The 25,919-nt window shown below is 49.4% G+C and overlaps 10 protein-coding genes and 1 non-coding gene across 11 annotated transcripts; 5 read left to right on the top strand and 6 right to left on the bottom strand.

Moving 5' to 3' along the window:
* Positions 1–798: 798 nt before the first annotated feature.
* J7337_008564 (uncharacterized protein) lies at positions 799–3,194 on the bottom strand (the record flags this gene model as incomplete). Its single annotated transcript, XM_044826180.1, has 2 exons — positions 799–1,292; positions 1,349–3,194. 2 exons carry the CDS (start codon positions 3,192–3,194, stop codon positions 799–801), a joined length of 2,340 nt encoding a protein of 779 aa, XP_044679097.1.
* A 612-nt stretch (positions 3,195–3,806) lies between these two features.
* On the bottom strand, positions 3,807–3,898 carry J7337_008563. Its single transcript has one exon. It is a non-coding gene; the product is annotated as a tRNA-Phe (tRNA).
* Positions 3,899–4,104: 206 nt separating this feature from the next.
* Positions 4,105–4,545, bottom strand: J7337_008562 (uncharacterized protein; the record flags this gene model as incomplete). The annotated part of the gene is made up of 2 exons (XM_044826179.1): positions 4,105–4,475; positions 4,500–4,545. The coding sequence occupies 2 exons, from the start codon at positions 4,543–4,545 to the stop codon at positions 4,105–4,107; spliced, it is 417 nt and encodes a 138-aa protein (XP_044679096.1).
* Positions 4,546–5,732: 1,187 nt separating this feature from the next.
* Positions 5,733–6,698, top strand: J7337_008561 (uncharacterized protein; the record flags this gene model as incomplete). The annotated part of the gene is made up of 1 exon (XM_044826178.1): positions 5,733–6,698. The coding sequence occupies one exon, from the start codon at positions 5,733–5,735 to the stop codon at positions 6,696–6,698; it is 966 nt and encodes a 321-aa protein (XP_044679095.1).
* A 435-nt stretch (positions 6,699–7,133) lies between these two features.
* Positions 7,134–9,412, bottom strand: J7337_008560 (uncharacterized protein; the record flags this gene model as incomplete). The annotated part of the gene is made up of 4 exons (XM_044826177.1): positions 7,134–8,573; positions 8,713–9,041; positions 9,103–9,207; positions 9,292–9,412. The coding sequence occupies 4 exons, from the start codon at positions 9,410–9,412 to the stop codon at positions 7,134–7,136; spliced, it is 1,995 nt and encodes a 664-aa protein (XP_044679094.1).
* Positions 9,413–11,604: 2,192 nt separating this feature from the next.
* Positions 11,605–12,036, bottom strand: J7337_008559 (uncharacterized protein; the record flags this gene model as incomplete). The annotated part of the gene is made up of 1 exon (XM_044826176.1): positions 11,605–12,036. The coding sequence occupies one exon, from the start codon at positions 12,034–12,036 to the stop codon at positions 11,605–11,607; it is 432 nt and encodes a 143-aa protein (XP_044679093.1).
* A 1,473-nt stretch (positions 12,037–13,509) lies between these two features.
* On the bottom strand, positions 13,510–14,107 carry J7337_008558 (uncharacterized protein; the record flags this gene model as incomplete). The annotated part of the gene is made up of 2 exons (XM_044826175.1): positions 13,510–13,872; positions 13,934–14,107. The coding sequence occupies 2 exons, from the start codon at positions 14,105–14,107 to the stop codon at positions 13,510–13,512; spliced, it is 537 nt and encodes a 178-aa protein (XP_044679092.1).
* Positions 14,108–16,572: 2,465 nt separating this feature from the next.
* On the top strand, positions 16,573–17,385 carry SYB1 (SNAP receptor, synaptobrevin; the record flags this gene model as incomplete). Its single annotated transcript, XM_044826174.1, has 3 exons — positions 16,573–16,677; positions 17,081–17,312; positions 17,369–17,385. The coding sequence occupies 3 exons, from the start codon at positions 16,573–16,575 to the stop codon at positions 17,383–17,385; spliced, it is 354 nt and encodes a 117-aa protein (XP_044679091.1).
* Positions 17,386–18,971: 1,586 nt separating this feature from the next.
* Positions 18,972–20,593, top strand: ARG6_1 (Protein arg-6, mitochondrial; the record flags this gene model as incomplete). The annotated part of the gene is made up of 2 exons (XM_044826173.1): positions 18,972–19,375; positions 19,426–20,593. 2 exons carry the CDS (start codon positions 18,972–18,974, stop codon positions 20,591–20,593), a joined length of 1,572 nt encoding a protein of 523 aa, XP_044679090.1.
* Positions 20,594–21,849: 1,256 nt separating this feature from the next.
* On the top strand, positions 21,850–22,395 carry J7337_008555 (uncharacterized protein; the record flags this gene model as incomplete). Its single annotated transcript, XM_044826172.1, has 2 exons — positions 21,850–22,153; positions 22,214–22,395. 2 exons carry the CDS (start codon positions 21,850–21,852, stop codon positions 22,393–22,395), a joined length of 486 nt encoding a protein of 161 aa, XP_044679089.1.
* A 677-nt stretch (positions 22,396–23,072) lies between these two features.
* On the top strand, positions 23,073–24,128 carry J7337_008554 (uncharacterized protein; the record flags this gene model as incomplete). Its single annotated transcript, XM_044826171.1, has 3 exons — positions 23,073–23,357; positions 23,415–23,520; positions 23,572–24,128. 3 exons carry the CDS (start codon positions 23,073–23,075, stop codon positions 24,126–24,128), a joined length of 948 nt encoding a protein of 315 aa, XP_044679088.1.
* Between the last annotated feature and the right edge of the window lie 1,791 nt (positions 24,129–25,919).

The raw sequence follows: 25,919 nt of genomic DNA, 5'->3' as shown, positions 1-25,919 counted from the left end.
GTAGTGGGGGAGGGGCAATCATTCATTCATGGATGACAGGCAGTGGCTCCCCACCCGACCTTGAAATGGAATGGATCCCTTGCATGAAATCATTAATCATTATCAGAGCCTGCCTTAGCGCCGCCTAAGCTGAGTTAGGTACCTAGCCTACGGCGATCATTTTCAGATAGAGATCTCTCTACGGCATCATAACTTGAGGAGCCTCACATAATGCAGTTCTTGAGTAAAGGCATGGATGACTCCAAGGTATTGTAACCTACTATACCTAAGTACTTACTTAACCTAGGTAAGCAAGGCATGATACCTACCAATTTACCTAACCTAAGGTATCTTGGGTACTATGCAGGACATTGAGGCGGAGTGCAACAAACGTTCTTTGGCCATGTCTCAAATCCCACCACCTCTTTGATGCAGGCAAAAGTACATTTTCAAGGGAATAGGCTATGTGAATGAACACCTACATGCAGTGTACACCGCCTCTTGATAAAATGTCCTTATACGTGGCACTCTGGCAAAGAGCACAAAGGTCACACAAACAAAGTGCAACACCAGTGTGAGGTGAGCACAGCATTCTGCCTCGTTTTCAAACAGGCAAGGTTGAAAGGAGAAAAAAAGAAAGGATATCAGATTTGTACCAACTTTTCTTGGACGAATCCAAAGCCTCGTCTTGCCCGTCGCAATGTCAAACGCCTTGTGCTCCATCATGGCCCCTTTGAACGCCGAAAAAACACAAAGAAATATGCACAACATTTCCAACCTGGGTACCTTAGGTACAGGATATACATAGATATTCACAGTTCAATCATCATCTCCAGTGATTTTATGCCAGACTTTCTCCACTTTGTGAGTGAACCAATCCCAGATTCCTTGGTCTTTCTCATCGTCATCGTCGCCACTGTCACTATCGCCGTCGCCGTCGCCGTCGCTGTCGCTGTCACTATCACCATCCTTACCTCCGCTGTCCTTAGAGGGGACAGCCGACTTTGATGGTTTCATGGGTTTGTTGAGTGAGAATGTCGCCTTGGCGGACTGCGTAGGGGCAACTGGAACCGTAGGTCGTTCAGGCTGGGTGGGCTTTTGGGGCACAGTTGGCCGCTCGGGATGACTTGGCTTCTCCGGCAAAGTTGGGCGCGCCGGCTTCTTGGGGGCGGACGGAGGATCGGCAGGTTCCTCGGGTGTATCTTCGGGCTTGTGCACGCCGATGGGCTTCAGGGGAAGCCTTAAAGTTCCATTGTTGGGGCTGGGCGTCAAACCAACGGAGTCGCACAACATGTTGTACACCTCAATGTTTTCTGTTCATCCAATCAGTAAGTGAGCAGAAAAGGCACACTCTCAGAAATCAACTTACGGAAAACTTCGATCTGGCTGTTCGCTGGGTGGGGGAACGCAGGGCCACGGGCAATGAAAATGGCTCTCATAAGTGGATGCTCATGGTCATAACCATGTAGGCCTCGCGGATGATATACGAGATTCTTCTTCTTTCCTTCTTCAACATTGAACTCGTCTCTGGTGACAATGGCCCATCCTGTCTCAGGTATAACCCACAACGGGGCGATGCGGTGATGCTTGGAGAAGTGATATCGCTCGGGCATGTCGACATCACGAAGATAGACTTCAAATTTGGGGTTTGACTTTGACTTCTCCTTGAGCTCATCATAGAGTCCTTTCAGGTCGTCGGGATTCTTGGGACGAAGGCCGTAGAGCGGCCAGCCATCGATATGTTCAATCTTGTCAGTATCGATGAGGTCTTCGAGCTGGATTAGTCTTGAGATATCTGTGGTTGCCATCCCGTGATCGGAGACGACAATCACATTGACAATGTCGGTCAAGTTGCGTTGCTCAAGACCATGGAAGACCTGTCTCAGCATGCTGTCCACGTTACTGATGGTTTGGCGGATCTCGGTGGAGTTGGGACCGAATTTATGACCATCACTATCGACATGAGGAACGTAAGCGGCAATCAATTGTGGTCGCATGTTGCCAGTGTCCACGGTCTTGTCCTCAAAGCCGGGCATATCAAGAAACTCCATGATTCTGGCAACCTTGTTCTCAAGTGTTTCTTTGCCATTGAACTTATCCATCAAGCTTGGTTCAGTGTGGAGGACATGTGCCTCGCTTCCTGGCCACATATGGACAGCACTCCGAACCCCTTGTTTCTCTGCTGTGACCCAGAATGGCTCTCCTCCCCACCATTTTGGGTCAAGGCTCTGGCCAGGATGGGTGTAGTAGAATTGCGATTGCATGTCAGGATCCCAGAAGGTGTTGCTGACGATGCCATGGCTTTCGGGATATAAGCCTGTCGCAAGAGTGTAATGGTTCGGGAACGTGACTGATGGAAAAGAAGGATGCATCCATTTCGGCGACACTCCCTCAGCAACGAACGAATTTAAGGTAGGCGTCAATCCACGTTGGAGGAAGTCGGCGCGGAAACCATCCAGGCTGATGATGAGGGACGTGGGCGCAAAGAGGGCGGTTCCATTGCTGACCAGGGGCTGGTTCGCCTTGGTGAATCTGTTCCTGCGATTCTTGGATAGCTTCCAGGCTAATAGAATTAAGATCGCGAAGCCTATGGCGATCAGGGAGTGAATGAAGACCCACCGGCGCCAGCTGCGACGTCGCTGGGCCTTTGCTTCGGCAATCATATTTAGATGATGCCGATCCAATTCGTCACTATCATCCCTCTCGCTGCTCTCGCCAGTTGAGCTTCCTTCCTTCATACCTCCCTCTTCCATCTCATACATCAACTCTCCGTCCTCTCCATGTTGAGCATGCTCCACAAGTTTCTCTCGTTTCCTCTGTCTCCGTTGGCGTCGAGTTTTTCGCTTCTCAATCACAAGATTTTCGGCGGAGCTGTTGATCGAACGATTCCCTGAACTGCTTCCTCGACGACCAAAGATTTTGCCTATATTAGGTACTGCGAGTCCTGAGCCACGACGCTCCCGTTCTTTCTTTTGTCGCGAATCGGTAACAAGTCGGTCGATATCTTCCTCCTCCATCAACACGATACGATCATGAGCACGCAATTCTCTACTGTTTCTCGCCCGCGAGATAAGTTCGTCATCGTCGGTATCGGTATCTTGATCGCTACGGGAGTGAAGAGACGAAGCATCGTCGTCGTATGCGATAGGAGAGAGGAACGAAGCATTGTCGCGATCCTCCCTAGAAGGATTCGTATTTAAGTTGTGGAAGGACATGATGACTTGACGTCGAAATGTATCTCAGGAAGGAACATGAAATGCACTCGCATCTGCTACGTCGCCGCCGTCGCATTTATTAAGGAATATCTATTTAAGGGGATGTAAGACATGGTTAGACCCTTGGGTGGGATAAGCCATGTTGAATGCCACGAATGAGACCGGGGGTAACTTCCACCGGCTCCGTTTTCGACCCACAATCGATGTCAATGGTGCGATCATGTTGATTTCATGTTTTTATTGGTGAGTTCTACAGATACAGCCTATGAACTTTGACTCGGATTAATGGCTGGCTGTTCGGCCCTTCCAAAGCCCCAAACCTCAATCATTGATGGCCCATGGAACATGTTAGCAACAGGAGATACTTCTTATTCATCTTCATTTACACTGGGCAAAAGGGATGATCAGCCACATACATATCAATAGCATCACAGACTGGTAGACAGACAGACACCTTGTTGGCAACTTTCGTCCCTGAATTTATATGGCTCCTCCCTCCACCCACCGAGCTGCATCTTATTAGTTAGTCCAAACACTAAAAATGATGTTTCCCTCCCTGCCTTTCTTTGATGGACACCTAGAGACAGGTTGGCAAAATAAAAAGAAAAGATTTGCGGTTTGTGTGGATCGAACACACGACCTTCAGATATCGAATCCCGAAGTTTTACTTCAGTCTGACGCTCTCCCAACTGAGCTAAACCCGCTGTTGCTTATAATTGGTACGGATATTAACTCTGATGTCAACTTCCGACAATAAGTCGAAGAGGGTGAGTGCCATGACGAAGGGATGTAAAAGTGCTACTAGACTGTGGGACTGAAGTCGTATTCAAAAGACCACTCATTAACACTTGAATAGCCCTGTACTTATTATCATCCAACGCATGGGCGTTGCTGAACCTTGATTGTCTTTCTATAATTTCCCACCTTTGCTTGCAAACCAACCCTCAGCCTCATCTCGTCCCAGTAAACTTGAAATCATAATCCTCCCAAAGACATCTATGTCATCTGCCTTTGCCTCAGCGAGGACACCATTAAAGATGGCATTTGTCACCACATAGTGGTCCTTATCTCGCCACGCTTCAGCAAACTCCAATGGGGTCATAGCACTCCATAAATATGCTGACACTGTCCATGAGTGGCATAGACCAAGTCTTCCATCACACTGGAGCATCTTGCAGCCGGACATGATGCGATAGGTCTGTACAAGATAAAATGAGAATAAGAGAGTCCGGCGCAGTGACTCCTGGAGAATCCAATCTTGCCAGAAGGCCTTTGTCGGGGCTATAGGGTATAGCGGAAGCGTACCAGGCGTGCCCTCGATGCCAAATTGGGCATAGGAGAACAATGACATCGCGGAAGCCTCTATGGCTGGGATAATTCGCTCTGCTGAGGTACGAGCACCTATGTCGCCGTCGTAGAGCCTTATTATCTGGTAAAGGATGAGAGCCTGGGTATGAGCTAGGCAGTCCAGGGGCGTTATCGGTGGCGGCGCTGAGAGCAGGTCGTTGACGCGAGATTCTATGCTACGAAATATGATGGGAGAATTGACGCGGTTCTTGGCCAGGTATAACGCACAGGAGGAGTGGGCATCTGCGTCAATGTTAGTGAGTGCAGACGACAGTTGAGCTCTGATCTTTACCCTGCATAGACTGGGGCATGGCATCTTTATAGAGGAGTGGATGACACCACGGCGTTTGATTCTCAAGAACCATCTTCTTTGGGGCTTCTTTGATCTCGTCAACAGCCCACTGAAGGCGATTCAAGATATGTGCTGAGACATTGCCAAAATCTTGTGTTGACGGGCCAGTTAATGCCAAAGGCTGTTGAGCAAGTTCAAGTGCCACATCTTCTAGTGGGAGATCAAACGTATCCAGGTCATTAGAGCTTGCATCAATTCTTGAGATGATGGTATTGAAATCTTCAATAATGGACTCGCTGATGGGAATGCTGCCAAAAACTTGAGGGGACGTTTCACTAGTACTCAACAGACAATGTGGTACTGTCTCGGGCGATTCAGACTGAGGGGTCAACTGTCCCCGTATCGTCCTTGTGGGATACTGGCAAAATATCTGTCTCTGAGAGCATCGGAGACATGCGGGTAGAGCAAAGTCGCAACGCCGCTTCGCCTTGGTGCAAGCAGTACATGACTTCCGCCGACTTGGAGGGTTGCGGCGTTCTCGAGCGGTAAGAGACATATTAGAAAAGACAAGCTGTAGTGGTTCACCATGCGCGGAAAAATTAGTGATACTAACGATTATGATGTTGGAAGCTGATAATCTGACGGCGATTAATCGGGCGGAGTTCCGCCCTCCACCGTCTAAGAAGAGGTTCCGGCTCCGCGAGAATAGCGGATCTACCATGAGAAGCGGATCTCCGGCGACGGGCTGAAGCAGTCTACGGGATAGCTCCGTGGGTATCTTCTATATAATGAGGGCCTGTGGTACTTCGAAGAGATTGAATAGTTGACCTCACATATCATCTGCACGCCACCTAGCTAACTTTACACACCCTGGACATCATTTAGATAACAACTTGGAAATGTCTACCCCTCAAATATTCGTCTCAGGAGCAACAGGTTGTCAGGGAGGCTCTGTCGCTCGCTACCTGCGATCCAAGGGCATTGCCGTCCACGCCCTTGCCCGCGATCCTAACTCTGATAAGGCCAAAGCTCTTGAGACTATTGGGGTCAAGCTTATTCCTGGAGACTATGACAACAAAGCGGCTCTCAGAGAGGCCATGAAGGGCTGTACAGGCCTCTTTCTTGTCCTTATGCCCGACTTCACAGACCTCACTGCTGAGAGGCGATGGGCAGCCAACGTTTTGAATAGTGGCAAAGAAGCTGGCGTCAAGCATGCCATCTTCTCAAGCGGCTTCAGCGCTGGCAATCCCGACCAACTGACTGCCATGGAGCCAGGAAGCTTCACTGATATAATCATGCGCAATAAGCATGCAATCGAAAACCAGACTCGCGATGCAGGCTTCCAGTACTGGACAATCTTGCGCCCGGGAGCTTTCATGGCGAACTATGTCGAACCTTTTGTCAGGATGTATCCCGACTTCGTTGACAAAGGAGTCTTCGCAACTGCTATGAAACCTAACACTGTTCTCCCCTTGACTGATACAGTCACTATCGGAAAGTTTGGTGGCGAAGCATTTCTACACCCAGCCAAGTTTCATGGAAGGGAGATCACGTATGCCGATGAGTGGATTGAAGTGGAAACCATTTTACAGAAGCTCTCCAAAGCCGTGGGAAGGGATCTCAAGGGAGAGTACCTTTCTGATGAAGAGATAATGGATCAGAAAGCCACCAACCCTTTCATAGCAGGCCAGCTTGTCATGAGAGACATGGCCAATCTTGCGACCAAGGAAGAAGTTGAAGTATGGGGGGTCCCGCTGAGCACGTTCGATCAGTTCATTGAACGGGAGACACAGGCGCTTCATGAAACATACCACAAGGCACCTTCAATAGCACGAGCACCTAAAGTTCATGAGCGGCTGATTTGATGGCATAGCAGATTGCTGTGAGAATGTGTTTGTTGATGATATTAAATTGTTGAAATGATGACAGAAAATACGACAAATTATAGCACCAGCCAAATATCTGCGTGAAATAAGCGTGCACTACTCTTGTTCTGAGCCATATATAGTATCTTGTCAGAAAGGACAGACACCTGTGAGTTTTTATTTAATTGCGTGACACCTCGACTCTGCCGTTGTAGCTAGGAGCCTTCTTTCTTATGGCACCCCAGTCCAAGTAATATAGATAATACTCAAAAGCCTGCGCCGACAGGCTGTCAACCGATATGCGCCGTAACCGTCAAAACGCCCCCAAAATGCCACAAGCATTCGTTAAACCCTATTTGAGCGTGTATTGCCAAGAATGTCGTAAGTCTCGACCTCTTTGATTAAGAAAAGATGATTATCCAGCACAGGAAAAGCTCACTGTGCTACCCCAATAGGTCCTGGAGCTTCACGTTGACTCACGCCCAATTCGGCGGTGTGGGCGGCACTATTACTGTTCATATCGTGTGATAGACCAGGTTCCTCGGTGCCTGGAGTGGTGTCGCCTGTCGCGTTCTCCTGTTGCGTGTAGCTTCTATTGCCACCAGCCGAACTTCCTGCAGCACTGCTTGATTCGCCAATACCTCCTCCTACTGCCCAGTCCCCTCGAGATTGCCGCGCCGAGGCTGACGCTGGATAAATTCCCTCAGAGTCATATAGAGTGCTTCCTCTCATTGCTGGGTTTTGTGGCCACCCCAAAGGCATACTAGACACCCGGCGATGTTGCCCCTGACTTTGATTGGTAACGCCGGCTGGCGCATCGTTTGTAACAGGGCGGCTGTTGGTGTTTTCTTGGGAGCTGCCATTGCTTGATGTCGCAAAGACCGCCGCAGTCTTCTCGTTGATATCCTTCTTGCCCTTCTTATGTCCCAATACCGCGGCTGCGCCCCCACCAGCAGCCAAAGCGGCAACGACAGCAGCGGCTGAGGATCCAAAACTCCGAAACTGATCAATGGGACCACTGTCTGATGTTTCGTCAAAGAATATCCAGAACATACCGGCGAGGAGGCCGGCGAGAATCAAAATGGTAATAATGGCGGCACCAGCCTTATCACCGGCAGGTAAAGGTTTATAATCCAAATCAGGGGTCGTTCGCCCAACGTCTTCGGCACCGCCGCCAGGGTTGGCTTTGCTGGTTCCTCCAGTGTCCTTCGTTAACGGGGCCGGTCGATCTTGGATCATGCAGGCAAGAGTAACTTCCAATGCGGCCATTTGTTGACCAATGGTGACTTCGCCCTCGAACTTGTCCTTGGTCCAGTAGAGACTACACATTCGATTGTTGTCGCCTCCCGTGCACTTGTCAGTGGCTGCAACAGCGGAAGCACGCAAAAGGGGCATGATAGTGTCGCGAGTATGGGGAGCCCATTGCGTAGTGACAGCAAGCCAGCGGCTCAGATATGCCTTGAAAGACTTCTGGTCGAGGTTGCAAAGTTTCACGGGCTCACAGGCTACCTCTGTCATGATGTTCTTTTCAGGCCCCGAGAAAAAGACTTTGGCGCCCACAAGAAGATTGTCGAGGCGATCCTTCCAGACCTGGCTTTCGGTAAAGTTGTACATGGCAGCAGCGCCGAGAATCATGCCGCCCGCGTTGTAAGAGAATTGATAGGGGACGAGTTTCGTGCAGTTATTGCCGATATGAGCACCGTCATAAACGTACCAACTCTTGGGGTCAATGAACTCGACTGCTTCCATCCAGTCCCATGTTCTATCTGCCCAGTCGGCATAACTGCTATTGCCAGTGAAGAGAGCGAGGCGGGCACCTAGAGCAAAGAAACAAGCTTGAGAGATTGAATTCTTGTAGTCGTAACCCCTATTCCACTGCAATCGGTTGTTAGCCCATGAATACCAATTTCGACTCATGATAAACATTTGACGCTAGGCACCCCAGTGACGCCACGAAGATTTTGACAGGTGATGATGGCGCAAGTCCGAAAATATACATAATTGAATCACTAACCTGAAAGATTTGCCATCTCAAACCGCCATTGCAATGCTCTGTATCCCACCGAGCTGCCTGGGTATTGAAGACGGCTTGTGCAAGTCCAAGCCATTGTGGCTGGTCTTCTGCAGGGTGGGGGAAGTTGTACTCGGCAGCCGACATGACAGTAAGTCCCCAGAATCCCTGATCATCATTTCCTTCGGTTCTTGTCTGGTTAATAGGCATATAATCGTCGTGATCGCCGACCTGGAAAAGAAGTGCCTGTTTGGTGATTTCGACATATTGAGAATCTCCGGTGTACGCCCAATAATCGACGAGTGTTCCCATAAAGGCGCCAGCGTACCACCCTGGCAGGAATTGTCAGTATCAACAGATGGAGCAATGTCGATTTGGGGAACGTGTCCGTACAATAATAAGGATCAGGTAGTAGACCTGGTGTTTGTCCGGGTTCGTCGCCATGATACATGCCAACCATATCCTTGGCGATTGATTTGGCAATCGATTTAATCGAACCTGAATTGAGTTTCTACGTCAGAATGCACGGTATCGAGGACAAAGTAACAAGCGGCTCGGCGACTGTTTCACGGTGTAACTCACTCGTCGAATTAGGATCCAGTTGGTAGGCCAAGGAAAAGCGATTGAGCGTCAGTAGCAGTGCAGCGATGATGCCGCCTGCACCGAGCCTTGGCTCTGATCTCGATGTTGACAGGAAGCGCATGTCGACGATGAAGCGAGAGCGGCAATGAGCTCAAAGACGACAACGATGATACGTGTCGAGCTTCATGAGGATGCAAAGATAGAAAGAGAAAGAAACGAGCGAAAGGATGACGATGAGAAGTGGAGAGAGGGAGACAGACGTGGGCGGAGGTTACCTGCGAATGAATCCATATACGAGGATTGGGATGGCTAGGAACCTAATAAGAGAGGAAGGAACCTCGACAAAGAAGCAGGGGTGAGGCATTACCTTACCTAGAAGCGGGATTACCTTGAGGTAGGTAAGGTAGAGAGAGCTAAAGCCAGTTTAGGTGCACAAGGTACCTATTTTTGTTTTTTTTACCTAGGTACCTAGGTCAGTTTAGGTATCAAAGGTCACAGAGGATGGAAACTTTAAAAGTTGGAGGTCGGGCGCTCAGTGCAAGAGTTGATCAAGGACAACAATGAGATCAATTGGGGGCTGACAGAAAAATATTGGGAGGTATATGATATATTTGCCAGTCATTGGATGCTTTCCTGCACAAGAGGTTGAGCAAATGGCAGTAAATTGCCCTCGTGTAGCAATTCGAGGTACATCGTCAGCCTGAGTATCCGTACCTCCAATTAATCATAAAAAGAACCTTTTTTCCGTAAGCGGGAGCCATTCAAAAAGTCCCATCCAATCCTCTAGTTAGCCCGGGCATAGCCATGGAGATACGAGGAGGAAATGTCACTGACTAACTGTTCTTGATAACATTTGGATGTTTCACCTCTCGAAATATCGTTAGATGAATGCATACCACTCACCCTTTCAACTCGTATCGGGCACCTCGGATATACAGTACATACATGCCATCCCAACTGCACCATTATTAGCAGGTCACAGCTGAACCATTCCCCTCCGACCCGCCATCCCCAAGTCCAAGCTAGCCTCTTATGCGTAGAGATTTGCCAATACGAGCAGACGCGGACCTGGAACGGCCGCCCTAAACCCCACCCTCTGCAAGCTCTAAGGCTCTGTCGATGCGGCCGAGTTAGCGTGAGGGATCCAGATGTGATGTGCCAAACCCAGACGGGCCAAGTCCAGCCTGTATCTGAATGGTATGTACGCAGTATCCGTACATACCTATCGATCTCTTGAAATAGAATATCACAATGTGAAGAGCAAGTCTCGGTAGCACGGCAGCCAAGAATATGTGACATGAGGGGTTTGGTGGTTGACCCATCAAATTTATTTTATTTCAGCAGTTCAGGTTGTAAGACAAGAATTTGGGGCCAAGCCCGTCGCTTGATTACGCTCAGTAAATGACGGAACATCCATCCCTGGTCGGTCTTTGCTCGGCTGACATTTCTTATCGAGATTCTGGTGTTCACTTTGATATCCCAATCTTCAACATACTGATGATATGACTTGGAGGGATTTTGGCAGGCCTACGGAGTACATACTACCCATCCTCAATACTCTGTCTGATTCAACACACTGTGCATCAAAGCGCCATAGAAGAGCTTATATAAAACATCCGGGAAGGATCATGTCGGTAGTAGATTAATCTATTTCTCTTTCTTTCTAAGGGTTTGTTTATCGATTTTCCCGTAAACCGGCCGAGTCTGACGAACCATGGACCCATCGCAAACCAGGTCAATCCATGGGAGTATTGATATTGACTGCCTAGGTATCTATTCCCAAGTGACCAAGGTTCCAGACTTTCGAAAACAGGCATTTTGTGGTTTATGGTACCAACCATCAAAACACTTGTTCCCCGGAAATGGTTGATTCAGATGCTGATCAGCCGTTCCGTATTTGTTCATAGCCGAGGCGAACTGAATAAAGCACTACTAACATAGAGGTTCATATCGCAAATACACTCTTTTAGTCCAGCGGTGTTCCCCTCGTTACGCTGGCCGCAAACCCCTCCCTTTTGTTCAACTGTCATATAGACGCCAGTGTTACCAATTGTCTCATGTTCAAAGCACGACTGGTCAAAGCACGACTGGTACTGCTTATTGCACTTCCCCTTCTTCTTCTCCCTCTCCTGCTCAACGGCAATTGTAATGTGTTGCCTTATTCTATTAATCATTTTGACTCGGAACCCAATTCCATTGCTGGTTTCTTGTTCAGGGTACCTTATTCAAGAAGCTTCTGAGCCAGTGGTGGTTTGCTCAACAAGCCACTTCTGGTCATTGGTACTGATCATCCCATTCATTGAATGCTCCGTCTCACAATGTGTCCCAAGTATTATCATCAGACTCTACCGGCTCATCCTCGCTTGAGTCGCCCGCGTTTGTAAACTCCCGAAACAGTGCAATGTCCTCAAACCTGTCAGACAGGCTCTCCACACTTGCTTCTTCGGGATCCGTCATGGCAAGATTCAGATCAGCCATGAAAGTCGCCCGTATATCTTCCGACGGACTGGTCAGCCTATTCTCCTCAAACTGCACCATTAGTCTCCGTGCTTCGTCTGCGGATAGATCGCCTTGCTGAAGCGCCATGGACAATATGCTACGACCGATGGTTTCGGCAAATCGGAATGCTCCTCGTAGTTCTCCATAACTTTCGACACAGAAGAATAGGTAAAAGCGCCAGGCAGGATCCTTTGTATCTCCAAGGATCGCATTGGCGATGTGGATCAGAGCAGTATGCCACAACATCGTGTAAGATGAACATGCGTGTCTTTCTCGGTATACCACCACAAGACGCTTGAGCTGATTCACGGATGCCTTGTATGCAGCGTCAGGCGAGCTGCGCCTGCAGGGAAATGTTTTCAGTCGTAGTGGCTTCGGCGAGTCCCTCGCACGAACTGTAAATGGGCGAAGGACACATAGAATAGCGACATGGAACCAGATACTGCCATTCGGTTAGCTCTAACAGAAGGACTATTGTTGGGAAGAGGCGAGAAAGTCGAAACGTACTGAAAGACCAAAACATGATGCGGACTCTGCTCTGAACGCACCATAGATGGAGGCAGTGTTTCCGCCCAAGCCATCAACTCTCGATATTTGTATTCCGCAAAGGCGAGTGTAATGTGACTGCTGAGGCTTTCGCGCGGGAAAGGCTGGTCACGATAGTATTTCAATGTCACCTCGTGCATTATTCTCCAGAATCGACACACAATTGGAAACGTGTCCCCCATGTATGTCTGCTTAGATCTCTGCTGATGAGACTCGGGACTAGGCTCAGAAGGGTTATGCCATTCATGTCCTGGTATTGGGACTAAGGGGGGGTGCTCGGGATACGAGAGGCCAGGTTGTTGATAGAACAAAGCCATAAGCCTGAGGACGTTAACATCAGATCTTGTCTGAGATCTCGACTTTCTGAACCCACACTATCCAATTAAAAGCCCCCCAAGCAGCATACGATGTCGCGCTTTGTAGATCCGGGCTCACTTGCTTTGCTTTCGAAATCGCAACACTTTGCTCGACGCCAAAAAGCCCCAGACGAGCGCCCATGGCATTCACTTCAGATACATACGTCAAGACGTAGTGATCCTTTCCATTACCCAGATATGCTAAGCCCAGCAGTTGTGTTGCAGCAAGATTTAGCAGAGAATCTGTCGCTTTTTCAAGGGACCAGCGTTTTTCAGCCTCTTCACAAAACTGTGGTATGAATGACTGGACAGTAGAGTCGACCGCACTGTACATTTGCTATCATTGTCTCAGCAAGGCTAGTCAAGCATCACACTCTTTCCAGGCCACTCACACAGCTCCAGTACATAATGGTACTGACCAGTAGTTTACTGCAGTATTTGGTTCGACAATGGACCAGATCTTCCATAAACAAGGTAGGATCAAAGGGACCCAATAAGGGGTGGTCAGTCTCCAGATATAGTGATATGGCTTTTGCTGCCAAGCCGGAGGCGATTGGTACAGAGGTCCAAAACCCAATATCTAGTTCTTCTAGTCGTTCGTCACATGAACTTAGGGGGGGTTCCAGGCTCTGGGTAGGATCATGGGCTGGGAATGGGTTCGAGCCACTGTTGGTTGTCGGGGTGTTTTTGTCGTTTTGCGTGCTCGATGATGCCCGGCTGACGCTGAAGAACTTCCTGTTAAATGTCAGCTAAAGTTGGCGATAACGCAGCTGTGTTGCCGGATGGCGAGTGGTGAGACTTTTCACACCCAGTCAGCTTACTTCAAGATACTAGATTCAAGGGGTTGAAGCGCGGGAAACGCGAGAGAATGTCTTGCCACGAGCTCAGCTTCAAGACCCAGGTACCGAGGATGCTCATGGGAGCGTTCACAGTCACTGATGTTTCTTGTCATCCGCGATTTGATTATCGACACAGCTGTATCGAGATCTGCGTGGCTTCGTAGGACTCGTAGAATATCGATGGCCTGCGCCTCGGGTGCTGTCTTCAAAATGTCAAACAGCCCCAGGATCTGTTCCGTTGCCTTACTCGTCTGGCCTGGACTTTGAGTCTCAGCGTAGGTACATGCTGCCTTTTCGCCGCGTCGTCGACAAGCCTCGCACATGGGCTTTCTTCCGTCGCACTATTTGGCAAATCGTGTTAACAGGGACCAAATGGGTTACCGCTTTTCTTGAGAAGCTTACACGAATCTTCCTCTTACGGCACGAGTTGCATGCTAGATGTGTTCCGATTCGTTGCCGCTTCAAAGGTTCGTCGCTGGAGGACCGTGGAGTCGAGGAAGATCCTGATGGATGCGAGTTGGGGGGCGAGTTTTCGTTGGGAGGGATAGGGAGCAGTTGGCGATATCTCTTGGACATTGCTTGGACTCGTGATACTACTGGCAAGGGGGCCGTCAAAGACAGTAAGTAGTATCACAGTTGACGGGACGCAAGGGATCAGATAAGGTATTCGGTGACGAGTAATCTCTGTGCTTTACATGGGTTTCCTTTCACGCGTTTCATCATTCAAATGAGTGAAGGTTGGAAGTGCTCCAGTATGTTAAGTACGAAGGGATGTGTGCACACAAATACACGAGACTTCTCAATCAATGGGTGCATCGCTAACCCAATCAACTCAACGCTGCTACAATCAGCTTCCCAAACAATCTGCCAATGATCAGAGTCTTGTATGCCATATTCGCACAATTACTTAGTGAAAGGAAAGACACAATTACACTGTAGCTCAATCAATTGTGGAGGAACACGATCGAGTTCGGAGGGAGATCCGGCTCAAATGATTGGCTCCAGCTCACGAACCAAATCTGCATTAAGGGTCGGCTTGACGAAATAATCATACCTTGTTGTGTCCAATCCCATATCATGACATCCATACATAGGGTGACGTATACTTCTGTGACAGATGCTCGTACTGCCTGATTTATTATCGATGACCTGAAGTCTGAGTCGCGACGAGAGAGAATCACATAGTGTATAGATCTCTGTTTTGTTGAACTTCGAAACCATTCTCCTCTTCTCAAGTCTTCCACAAAATTAGTGAAGCATTGGAGTCTGGTCCTAACCACAGGCCGTTTGTGTTACATCAGCCAGATCGAATCGACGTTTCGATCGAATCCTGCCATCTGGACGACCCCTGTTGTCGAGTTTTCTTAGTTGCATGTTCCAACATTCTGGAAGCCTCTTCCATCATGATGACGACAGAATGACCGCTTCCCCCATATTCATACCCTTATATCCAGGTTCCATTATCTCAGCGTTTCAACAAGATCTACTAGATTAAGAATGTTTCTCATTCAGCAAATCACGCTTTAAGGATGCTTGCCGTTCATTGCTATTCGTGCCTATACGCAGATTAGGTGTGATTATAGATCGTGTCCCAGAACATCATGGATAGCGGCGTCTATGCCCTCTCGATTTGTATGGGTAATAGAGTAAGATGTAGTTACCAAAAGAACAGAGTACTAATAGCAGTTATCTGCCCCTGGCTTCAAGTTACTGATATTGATTGGTGATGATGTTGGGTGAGGTTCAATGTAGTCTCTCAATGGCAGTATTTTGAAACCCATACTTGTATGTGAAGCATCCAACACAGACCTGGAGGTTTCATGATGTGTTTCATGATAACGCAGCAGAGAATGTCTCCATGGCAGGCTTTCAGCAACTACTCTGAAAATCTGTGACCATCATTGTTCCTAGTTATGATATCTAGGTATGTCAGTCCAAGACACCTCAAGCACCGATTTATATAGATCTCTATTGCGTGGCCTATCAAGACCCATCTATGACTATGTATGTGTTTGGCATTGCATATTTCCGCAACAATATCAACGACACCAGCTGCTGTGTTGTCGCAAGTCTTTCTGGTGAAACCTTGAGCACTAATACTCGTTCATGTGTTTCCAAGTGCATGAATGGGCCGTTTGAGGGTCCCCCAATGTGGATGCCTAACACTCAATTGAATCGTATGCGGCGCTGTTACTGAGGTGAGCCGTGGCTGATTGTGGCTGTACTTGGATGCGAATACGGGCAGCGTCTCCGCGCTTACTGAAAAGGGACGACTTGGGTTACAGCATCACATGAGTCTGTCATCACCAGTCCCATTGGATAACCTTGTTAGGCATTGCGTACCGCGACTCAAAGCAACAGGAAGAACGTATCACTGCGCGAATAGATTACAGTGCAACCACTCTCCTGATAAGTGCGAGCAATGTATTGAAAGCCTTTGCAGTAGGACAGGTCAGGACGTTTGCTATACAGCACTTTTTATAGGCAGACTAAGTGCTCACTGCTCCATGGCGTCTATTGACTGTCAGGGCCAAAAATAGAACCGTCGAATGGACGAACTACTTGTACCTCCGTACCTAGGTTCCCAACCTACCAGATGAACCCTGATAAATTGAAAAGGACAAAGACTCTTGATTGCAAAAGCGTAAGTTAAGTTCTCTGTAGGCCTTCGAATCATGTAGAAGTACTTAGCCACGTTAAAGCAACCTCTGAAGCCCGCCCGAACCCCCCGGTGGTGGCCTCGTCACCCAGCAGCGCCCCAAAACCAGCTCCGCCCTAGGTTCACCTGCAACCTGGTCACTCACTAGGTACGGTACCTACTTGTTTCGCCTGGACCAGCGCAGCGTCTCACAATCAACTTCCCTCTTCCAACCTCTCGCTACGCCAACCTCCTCCTTTCGAATATCACAACGACACGACACGACACGACAGCACTGTAATCGCGAACTTGTTCTCCTGCACTTTCCAACCTTTCGCGCTATTTCGACCGATACCCTTTTGTTATTTCCTAGCGACTTGAACATCTCCAAACCACAGCCAAAATGCCTGAGCAGGAAGCCCCCTACGACCCTTACATCCCCAGCGGCCAGGCTGGAGCCCAACAACAGGGCGCTGGCGGCAATGCTAGAACGCAGGCGCTACAAGCTGTAAGTTTGTTTCGATGATTTTCGTGCTGCGCTGGTGTTTTTCGGATGGTCATGGATTGCGACACCTAGCGACGAGGCTGTTTGGTGACAGACGACGGATGACGCCTCCTTTTGGTAATTTACAAATGATTTGCGATAGAATCGCAATTTTTCGAAGAGGCATCAACGGGCCACTGGCAAATCGTGCGATAATAGCCCAAGAGCAGTTACGCATCATCATGTTATCCGTTCCGAGCAACCCGACCAAACGCCACTTGCCCCAGTGTGCCAATGCTTGATGGGCTTCCGCAACGTCCTCGTAATCTTGCCATCAGGCGACGCCAGTGTCCGACCCATGCCGCACCTCACATCACCAGCGCTGCAATGTCTCTAGTGTTGGGATTTGAACTAATGCAGTCGGCAGCAAATTGATGACACCGTGGGTGTGATGCGTGACAACATCAACAAGGTTTCTCAACGCGGTGAGCGCCTGGATGCTCTTCAGGATAAGACCGACAACTTGGCCGTCTCGGCACAAGGTTTCCGTCGAGGAGCCAATAGAGTCCGTAAGCAGATGTGGTGGAAGGATATGAAGATGCGAATGTGTCTGATTATCGGTATTATCATTCTACTGGTCATCATCATTGTCCCCTCTGGTATGTCTTGGGCCTGTCAAAGATGTATTGACGAAGATCTTGCTAATCCTCCCCAGTTGTGGCTACTCGTTAATAGCCCAATCATCTGTTTGGGTACCACTTGGTCCTTACGATACACACGCTGGGACATGACGACATCGAATATCGCAAGCTACGACCATGGGAAATGGAACTTTTGGGCAACCGGCCATTATTGCAATGGAATATGATTTGAGCACGATGGAGTTTGTTCACGTTGGGCCCCGGTCAATGTCATGCTGGCAGTTTTCGCTCCTAGGGTGACTTACTGATGACAAGGTCTCAGTATGGCTCCTGGAACTTAAGACCGGACTGGATGTTTGAGATTAGGCGTTCCCCGATTAATTGAGATGTATACCTTTCCGCGGATCTTTGTCGTCAATCTCGGCTCCTCGTGTTGTGTCATTAGTCGCAACGAAGCGGCAGTCTGCTTACCAGATCGAAGATAGGAAGGGCGAGTTACGGTTCATGATTTCTGAGAGTAGATGATCGGGTCAGCTCTCTAATTCCTACAGTATCCCTTCTTGTTAGTCTACTTCTTAATAGGAGATTCCTATCGCACGGCGAAAGCCCCAGTTTCATAGAAACCCATGGCGATTGTGACAAAACTTTTCTAAGGCGTGGGTAGCCGGTACTTGGATGAACTAGACTAGACAATGCCTCGAACAATAGTTGCTCCGAAAGTGGAACCTGTCTGCACAAAAGGCATCTTGTGCGTTGAGGATGAACGAAAGAGACCCCTTACAGGCTCAAGATTCGACGTACCGGAACCATGGATCCTCTATTGGCGTCATTTGGTAGTGGGCTTCTTCTGTAAGTGCAAGGGTATTGTGGGTAGGAGTAGATTGATAACGCCGACTGATTGATAATGCCTCATCACCATCTGAGCTTTTTGAGGAGGGGATCAGGGAATGTAGCCGTGTTACTGACCTTGGTGAATTTGCCTTGGTAGAAAGATCTACAGCGGATGGATGGGTTTTTTTTTTTACCATTTGTCGTTTCACTGTACAGTAGATATTTTGATGTAAATATGAACAGATGATGTCAATTTCAAGGCAAAGAATGATTGCTCGTCCATACTTGAAGGCCATCGATGAGACGGCTGGAGTATGATATTTTTCATGATGGAGCTTGATGGGAAAAATTCTGTCATGATGCAATGGAGACCAGCAAGGCGACCCCGGTCAGCTAAGGTTCTGCAAGCGGTGTCGGATCGATGGTGGATGGTTAGAGACGATGACTCTAAGGAATATGCGAGTTGAGCTTTTGAGGGATTACAAGTTAGTTACAATAACAAGACTACCTTACCTATCAAAGACCAGTCTCGACTTGTCACACGGTCATACGAACATACCTAAGGTAGGTAGAAGAATTAGACATAATGCAGTTGGTTACACATGAAGAAATCTTGATAGCCCTGCCTATTGCCCCTCCCCTCCATTGGAGGTGACCCCAGGTTCCTAGGTAAGGTACCTTAAGCTCCCTACACCTTTTTAGTCTCCACTGACTCACCCGGGCCTTATCTTGCCGTGTGGAGCCTCTTGATCTTCTCTCTCAAAAAGAGTCAACAGTCCTCATCCCCTCCCCCTCTTCCCATTGCACGATCTCCCTGCCATCGTCGAGTTACTAGGCTTAAGCAACATGTTTTCCGCCACTTCTGGAGCCTTCCGCGCTGGTGCCGGACGTGTCGCTCCCCGCGTCGCTCGCTCCAATGTCAAGACTGCCGCTCCGACTGCGCTCCGATCCCTCAACGTCAACCGAACCCTCTCTACAACCAAAGCCCTCGCTTCTTTGTCTGGCCGCGATAGGACTCGGGAGATTGTTGCGCAGACCATCAACAGCATTGGCAGCAGGCGGGAGGGCGAGCAGTACCTGAAGCTCTTCACCTCGGTTGAGTCCCAGAAGTTTGCCGTTATCAAGGTTGGCGGTGCCATTCTTAGCGAATACTTGGACGAGCTGTGTCGAAGCTTGGCATTCCTGAGTGGTATTGACCTCTATCCCGTGATAGTCCATGGAGCTGGTCCTCAATTGAATTCTTTGCTCGAGTTCGTGACTACTTTCAATTTGGCCAACGTTATACTGACACGGAATTCAGGTCGGCTGGGGTTGAGCCCCAGTTCGAAGAAGGTATCCGAGTCACTGACGCTAAGACCTTGGGTATTGCTCGCAAGCTTTTTCTTGAAGAGAACCTGAGGCTTATTAACCGACTGGATGAACTTGGTGTTGCGACTCGATCGATCAGCGGTGCTTTTACAGCCGATTATCTTGATAAGGAGAAGTGGCAGTATGTTGGTAAGATTACCAAGGTCAACAAAGATGCTATCGAGAAGTCTATTGAGGCTGGCTATATCCCTGTCCTCACCTCAATGGCTGAATCTGAAGACGGCCATCTCCTTAACGTGAACGCTGACGTCGCTGCTGCTGAGCTTGCCCGTGCCCTGGAGCCCCTGAAGGTTGTTTATCTGTCAGAAAAGGGCGGACTGTATGATGGCGATGGCGAGAAGATTTCCGTTATCAATTTAGATGCCGAGTTCGACCATTTAATGTCACAGCCCTGGAATCGCTATGGGACACGACTTAAGATTCGTGAGACGAAATCCTTGCTCGATACACTCCCTCGCAGCTCATCCGTTGCTATTATACACCCCAGCGATTTGCAAAAGGAATTGTTCACCGACTCTGGTGCCGGTACCCTCATTCGTCGAGGAGACAAGATCCAGCGGGTTTCCTCTGTCAATGAGATTGGAGACATCTCCAAGTTCAAGGAGACTCTGGCCCGCGACCGCCAGGGACTTGATGCTGAGGCCACTGTCGAACGCTTTGTCGATCATCTTAAGGAGAAGAACTTCAACGCCTACTACGACGATGGAATGCAGTGTCTAGCTGTCGTCCTGCCAGCCAATGAGGAGCGACCGATTGCTACACTGGCTACTTTGAATATCACCAAGGCTGGATGGCTCAGCAACGTTGCGGAGAACGTCTTTGCTGCCGTCAAGAAAGATCACCCTAGCTTGGTCTGGACTGTCAGCGAGGAAGATGAGAACCTAACTTGGTTCTTCGAAAAGGCTGACGGAACATTCAACAAGAACGGCAATGTTCTTTTCTACTATGGATGCGACCTCCGATCTGAAGCTCTAATCCCCATCTACGAGGAGTTCAAGGCTCACGGCCGTGCTATGTTCGGCGACAACCTGGAATCTCGACTTCGAGATGCGGCCAAGACCACCAGCGAGACCTTGAATGCCTCTCAGAGCCGAACTTGATCAGGCCGATCAAACCGCCTAGCTGCGGTTTTTGAATATCTCGCGATCAAAATTCCCAATATAATATAAAACAGTTAAACATTTCACCTTCAGACCTTATTGACGTAGGCCTTCTTCCTTGTCGTGTAACTTACAGCAGAAGTGAGGGATGAACAAACGATGTTCACTTTGACGCAGAAGGGATGTAAAAAAAGGACACAGCATCACAAAACCAAACTGGCACACTCCTTATATTAGAAGTCTTTGTGAAGACAACTACAGTAAGTAGCTGCATTTGAGTGTGGCTTGGAAGAATCTGAGAACTGGCTGGACTGTTGCGCATGAGATAGCTGCTACAAATCAACAGTTACAATCACAGGCTGTGTTCGTCATCGCCAGATACTCCCAACTGCCACATCAGATACCAACCCGAAGCAGGAGACGTCCTGGGCCGTTTGCGTAACATGAAGTAAGGTAGCGCATCTAGCACTGGCCTCTAAGCATGGCAATGACAAAGGGGATGGCCATTAAGAATGGCACATGGTCAGTTGAGCGATAGAAAGGTCTGCTCTGATTCTATCATCACTCCGCCGGTCACCAGTCCAAGTAAAACCTCACCAGAAAGGAGGGGTTGAGCCTCTCAAGATGGTCCTCCAAAGGCATCTATGAGGCTGTATTCTATTAGAATGAAGACTTCTGAAGAGGGAGGGCGAAGAAGCCCAGATACAGAAGAGATCAGACTAGAACTTGGAAAGGCTTGTCTGTCGTGAGTATTTTGAGCGGAGGGAACTGCTGAGGGAGGCGTATCAACTAGTGAGTGCCTTGTGTGACGTGTGGCTTGATTCTTCGGCTTCTTGAATTATCAAGGTCGCAGATTATGAGTCGACTTGCAAAGAGTGAGTACACGTTTAGGCTTGCTGAGGCAGCAGTAGTATGGATAACAGTTTGACCAACAAAGAACTTTCACTCCAACCTCAAGAACCATCTGGCACTTCACTCTTTCATCCTATCGAGCTGGCCACCTAAGGATGAAACCAACACTAAGACGTTGTGCTCCAAAGCTGTTCCTGTAGTCGCCAAATAATACGTTGCAGAATCCAACCACACACAGGAGTACAGAAGTGTTGCAGGAATCATCATTCATTACAAGGCCGCCTGGGCTGTGAGGTATCTGCTGGGTTGACAACTGACGGCAGCTGGCTGAGTCTGAGTCTCGCAACAGCCCCTCAACCCACGTTCATTGTTAATTCACGATGAATAGATGAATCAACTTCACAATGTCATTTTGGTTTCTATTGTTGCAAGCTCATCGACATCAACGACTGATTACTGTGCACAAATATCTGACCTCACCAGAGGAACCCAAGGCGCCCGAGTCTCGACCTATGAGCCGTCTCGAAATAGGCCTTATTGTGGGAGTCAGCGCTCTTTTCATCACCTTGATCTTTTTCATCTTCCTCATCCGAGCCCTTTACCAACGCCGTCGCGAAAGGGTGCTGAGGAGAATGGCCGAGGATGCCAGAAACCGTACTCCCGAAGAGGAGATGTTGCGCCGCCGGCTGGCATGGCTTCAAGTTGAGCGTGAGTCAAAGTAATGGCATGACGCAAAGAGAAGGCTGCTAAAAATGAACATGTTTACAGGCATCGTGCAAAGCCTGCGCTGCGTATGGATGGATAAAGACAACAACCCAACCGATCCACCCCCCGAAGTCGTTGAATTTCACCGGCGCAAGGGTCGTAGCCCGTACCAGATGCCGCACATGCCACAGCTGGAGTCGGAGCCGGAGCCGGAGCCGGAGCCACAGTTCAAGGAAGCGAACTAGATTCAAACCTGTATCATCCGTCCATCCACCACAAAAATGCGAACGTGGCAAAGCAGTCGAGATGTGACAAGACATGGATATGGGATGCGAACGGGCGTAGACTAGGTATTGCAACCGACGTTGTATCGAACGTGCACATATAAAAATGTTGCTCTCGAATCAAGACGGATTGGGTTGATTGCAGTGCAATGCAGGGTTATGTCAAGGCAAGGTCGCCTTAGCTACAGTACCAGTCAGCCCAGGGCCAGATTCCACAGTGATGATCGACAATGCATAGGTAGGTAGTCATCCATATTTCGAGATATTATCAATGGACGCCTTTGCATAATATGCCACTCTGTTATTGTTTTATTCCCGGACGAAAGAGGAATGTGTATAAGCGTTTGCTAAAAACACCTAGTCACCCGCTGAACGAAACAGAAATGCTTGATTTTGTAGCAATCATGTACATACCTAGGTACCTAGGGAGAGTAAGATAGCAGATAAATTGGACATGCCAAACCCCGAATCAATAGGTCCATGGCGCGTCATCTAAAGTCACGTGATTACCTGTCAAGAAAGCTCCAGCAGCCAATCCACAAGCCTTCCTGCCGCCACATTCCGCGTTTCAAGCCAATTCCTTCAACTCCAACACGCGATATCAAACATAATTTTGAGCTGAGGCCGACTTTGCCCCAATGGCTTCGCGATCGCCATCTCGCGGCCGTTACAGGTCGCGCACGCGCTCACCTGCTGCACGCTCTGAACGTTCTCGTTCACCCCAGCGCCGCCATCGTCCCGACTCGCGGTCACCTGCCCGCTCCACATCACCTCAGCGTCGTAATGGCCGTTACAGATCTCGCAGCCGCACTCGGAGCCGTAGCAACAGTCGGAGTCGAAGCCGCAGTCGTAGCTGGAGCCGCGGGGCCCGCGATCGCAACGACAGAGATAGGAGTGCTTCCCCAGCCGCCAAGAGCACAAAGGTATGTCTTAAACAAACATTCATGGCCAGGTTACGGAAACTGACCTAGTATGCTTAGATTGTAGTAGAGCGACTTTCCAAAAATATTAATGAGCAACATCTTTATGAGATCTTTGGGCAGTTTGGACGCATCAAGGATCTTGATCTTCCCATAAACAGAACCTGTAAGATAACCGCCTCCCATTTAATCGGTCATCAGCTAATAACAATCAAAGTTGGAACAAACCGTGGCACGGCATACATACTTTACGACTACGAGGACGATGCCGAGGCCGCGATAGCCCACATGCATGAAGCTCAGGTGGATGGATCCGCGATCAATGTGTCCATAGTGCTTCCCCGTCGCAAGCTGTCTCCTGCGCCTCCAACAGCTCGGCGTGGAGCCAACATTGATCCCAGAGTGCCGTTTGCGGGAGTACGTGGGGGTCCCCCTGGTGCAGGCATCGGAGGAAATAACGGCATGGGTGGTGGTGGTGGTGGAGGTCGCCGCCGAGCATCTCCAGGGAGTCGGTACGGACCCAGGTCTGATGTGTATCGTCCAGGATCGCGTTCGCCTTCCAGATCGTCGGCTGGCCCCCCTCCTTCCCGTGGCGGTGGTGGAAGCCGATACCGCAGTCGATCCAACAACTCCTTTTCATCTAGATCACGCTCGAGATCTCCAGGTCCCCGGCGAAAAGCAGCCGGCCGCCACGATGATCACGAGACAAGACGACGCGGGAGCATTGATAGTCGCGAAGGTCGAAGTCGATCTCGAGGACGCGGTCCAAAATGATTCAAAAGCTCTTCAGGTGTAATTAATTTGCTTCGAGTGGCGTTACGAGGGGATAGGGAAAAGGGAACAGAATAAACAACGGCCCCAGGTTCTAATTAGCTCTCAGAAACAAGTTAGTCACTTGTATCTGTCTCCCGTTTGGCAAACTGACATCTGACCAGATGAAGATGGCCGTCTTGCCATGTTCGGCCACGAGGACTCTCAAGAATCCCGCCTATCATCTTTTTGAATCAGACCGGAGGCTCCCTCCGTCCTATTACGGCCAATCACTCACTCGCCCATTACCCGACTCATGTGTCAATGTCCTAGTCCAATTCATGTACGTGATCTCGTTTTGGTTTCGGTGTTTCAGGACAATTGCCCCCGATGCATTTCCATGGATATGCACAAGTCACAGATTTCGGAGCCGGGAAGTTGAGGATAGACTTTGAGTGCTACTGCTCCAGCCACTAGTTTCGAACGTATATCGACCATTCAGGGACCAGTCACTGGTCACTAGATCCCATCTACCATTTGTCACGTTTCGCACCTCTCCCCGCTCGGCTAAGGGGACCTGGTGTGGGGATATGAGAGAACCCATGCTTTGTAGACTAAGTCTTGGCGCAACTCGACCCTTCGCGATAGTTTGATCCAACCAACACTCCATTATGCACCGAAGCACGGCAACAGTGGGATGATTCGAGTAGCACTGCCCATATAAGCAGCATGGTCTATCGAGCCAAGACAGCCTGATACCAGGCCGGGGTCTTGGTCTTGGCCTCAGCGTCCTTCACCCACAACGGTGGCTTCTCCTATAGGGCTGAGGAGAGGCCGATCCCACGATGCCGCTCTTGCAAGCAAGATCCATGAATCGTGAGCGACCAGGGTAGGGTATTATTTGGTCTTGAGCTTGGCTTGGGTCACCGTTTCAAGAGGGGCCGCTGTCAGACTGCACCACTCGCCATTCGACAGTCTGTCATGCCCTCTGGTGCGGCCAAGTCGTGGCTCACAGCTGTCAAAGCGAGCTCGGTTTAAACATGCACCGAACACATAGAGCGCAGATGTTTGACACATAGCAGATCTGACACCACCAAGAGTGTCTTGACAGGAATGATGTCCACACATTCTCTCACACCCTGCATATCGGTACAGTACTGGATAAGCTGTGCGTTGCAACGGTGACATCGCATCCAGGGTATAGTAGGCACCTCCTTGCGGGTTTTGTGACGAGATCCCATTATGCACTGGCGTGGATCGAGGCCGTGGCAGCTTTGAGCACAGTCGCACATCGCATCACTCTCGGCGGCTATACTAGCATTGTGTATTCACCGTCAAGAGCATATCATACCCAGCCTGTGATCCACTTGCATGGCGCCAATTACGAGATCCTGGGGCAGGGTACGGGTAAAGGCGCTGCCGGCTAGTCAAGCCAGGAGATTTTTCCCTAATCAGCTGGAAGCCTATAAAGGCAAGATTCTGAGGCCCGATGGACAACGCCTCGGCTTGTACTGGGGTGTCGAGCCCCCTTTCTCACATTACTGCTTTAGGAGCCTTGCATACGCAGCATGGTACGACAGAGAAGGTGGTGTGTGGCGCATAGTGTCTGTTTCGAGGACCATGGCAAAAGCCTGGAGAGCCTGGTAGACGGACAGCTGTCATAGGTCTGTATTCGAGTTTGGCAGCTGTCTCCGACAAGGGTGCCGTGCGCGTTGCACGGTTCAAGTCGGTTGTGCTACCGAGCACTTATGGCTCGGCTGCGTTTTCTGTCTGATCACTCAGGCTAGTCAGGTAATCTTTGCCTTTGAGGTCCCC

This window comes from Fusarium musae, chromosome 6, assembly GCF_019915245.1.
Source record: "Fusarium musae strain F31 chromosome 6, whole genome shotgun sequence".
Lineage (NCBI taxonomy): Eukaryota > Fungi > Ascomycota > Sordariomycetes > Hypocreales > Nectriaceae > Fusarium > Fusarium musae.
The sequence above is the reverse complement of the archived record's forward strand: the minus strand, read 5'-3'. Positions and strand labels throughout refer to the sequence as shown.